The sequence below is a fragment of the Stegastes partitus genome, unplaced genomic scaffold (genome assembly GCF_000690725.1).
Source record: "Stegastes partitus isolate 25-593 unplaced genomic scaffold, Stegastes_partitus-1.0.2 Scaffold15, whole genome shotgun sequence".
In the NCBI taxonomy this organism is placed as follows: Eukaryota; Metazoa; Chordata; class Actinopteri; family Pomacentridae; genus Stegastes; species Stegastes partitus.
This window is the reverse complement of record NW_007577746.1, coordinates 1,852,007-1,853,732: the sequence shown is the minus strand read 5'-3', so window position 1 is coordinate 1,853,732 and position 1,726 is coordinate 1,852,007. Positions and strand designations below refer to the sequence as shown.

General features: G+C 34.9%; 1 protein-coding gene and 1 long non-coding RNA gene across 5 annotated transcripts in view; one reads left to right on the top strand and one right to left on the bottom strand.

Annotated features, from left to right (window-relative positions):
- The window catches only part of LOC103363767 (CD209 antigen-like), a 13,210-nt gene extending 12,792 nt beyond the window's left edge, over window positions 1-418 (bottom strand). The window contains exon 1 of one of the 4 annotated variants that reach the window (XM_008290659.1): window positions 296-418. In XM_008290659.1, coding sequence (XP_008288881.1) covers window positions 296-377 — 82 coding nt within the window. In that variant the 5' untranslated portion in view covers window positions 378-418. The remainder of the gene's footprint in view (window positions 1-295) is intronic. The other 3 variants (XM_008290675.1, XM_008290682.1, XM_008290667.1) reach the window with 3 other exon arrangements.
- LOC103363792 (uncharacterized) overlaps window positions 1-1,726 on the top strand; it is a 20,863-nt gene that overhangs the window by 14,453 nt on the left and 4,684 nt on the right. The window lies entirely within an intron of this gene.

Genomic DNA, 1,726 nt, shown 5'->3' with positions numbered 1-1,726 from the left:
GTTTTAAAATGTCCATTTGGTAAGATAAATGCAAAAATAGATAATATTTTATTTTGATGATGTAAAATGAACAAAAAACTGCTAAATGTTGCACAAACCACTGAGATATGGTTGTAGTTATAAAAACTCACAAACAGAACAGAGGGACAATGCAACTAGTGCAGCTGAAACACTAAATGGTAGAGCACAAACACTTTTCAGTCTGTGATGTGAAATAATAACAATTGTTATCATTGTATATATGTACACCTATATTTGTATTCTAAACCATATATAGTAAGATATGTGTTATTACCTGCTTGTTTTTTACCTCCACTGCACTTCTTCATGTCTCTTGGTGGCTCATTATTGTGATCACTCATCTCCATTTCCTGCATCGTGCGGACTGCATTCAATCAATTTCACCGTTGTCTGATCAGTCTTTTATCTTAATCCCGAATGAGGAAGTACCCATATTGCAACATTGGTAAAACATGGTTAATAAAAGAGGAAGAAACCATTTTGTGGCAAAACATGTAAGTTGCACAGATGTCTGAATGACTAAAAGAATAAGCCTTAAACGTTTCTTTTTGTGGAGCTGCATTAATATGTACGCTTTCTCAATTTTCATTTTACATTTAGAGTTCAACTACAAAAAAGACAATAATTTCTCAAAACCACCTCAGAAGCCATATTTGTGCAACCCTTTATGAACAAGAATTCAAACGGCAAAGAGAAATAGCTTCATATTTGAATGAGCAGCCTTTTCACATTCCATGGAAGTCGTGACAGCAATCTTTGCCTTTTCAGACATGGGATACATAACACTGCTGGTTTCAGCAGTCTGTTAAAGTGATGGCATTCTGTCATTCAGGTATAAGTCATTTTTATGTGAATGTTCCTCATGGCTTCATTCAGACACATATTTGCCATACATGTGAGATAGGACAGAGTTTGATATGTGTGCCACAACATCCTTTGCTAAGCATCGTAAACTTGTGCATGCCAAACTGTAAATGTGACTGCATGCAGCTCAGACTTGTGCAGTGTTGAAGGTCATATGTCAGTGTTACTAGGTCCAACCTGGTGAAAGTATTTCTTGAACTTTAATTGAAAAGTGACCAAGTTGCTCATTTAGACATGAAGCTGACATGTGCAGATCCTGTTAGATTAATGGAAAGGGATGCATTTCTGACAGGGGCTTCACTTAGTTGGACCTACAAACATTTCAACACGAAGTCTGAACTGCATGAAGTTGCAGCATAACATAATAAGCATAACAACATAATGCAATTGTCAATTCAAGGGAAAATGTGTCTGTAAAAAAAACTATTCTGATGACCTGTTTACCATAATCTCTGACAACTTTTTCTTTTTTTTTTTATTTTTTAATTTACATTCTTGAGAACTTTGTGTGCTTACTTCTGCATATTTCATATACTTCTGCTTTACATGAAAATCACAGGATCTTGACCTCCAAAGAAAATGCCAACTGATGTGTATGCAGTTTTGGGAAATTGCATTTGTTGCCCTGTGCTTGACCTCGAATGAAATTTTTAGTTTCAATACTTCCACATGACTGCACGACTAGATAAACAAAACATATTTCCTTTGAATCTTCAGCAGAAACAAGTTGACCATATTCTCCATTGTCAAATCTATTACACTTTTAGATTTTAGAGGAGAATAATATATATTTTTTGTAAAGTCATCTGTGCTGCATGTCCATTTAATGAGCAATGTAATG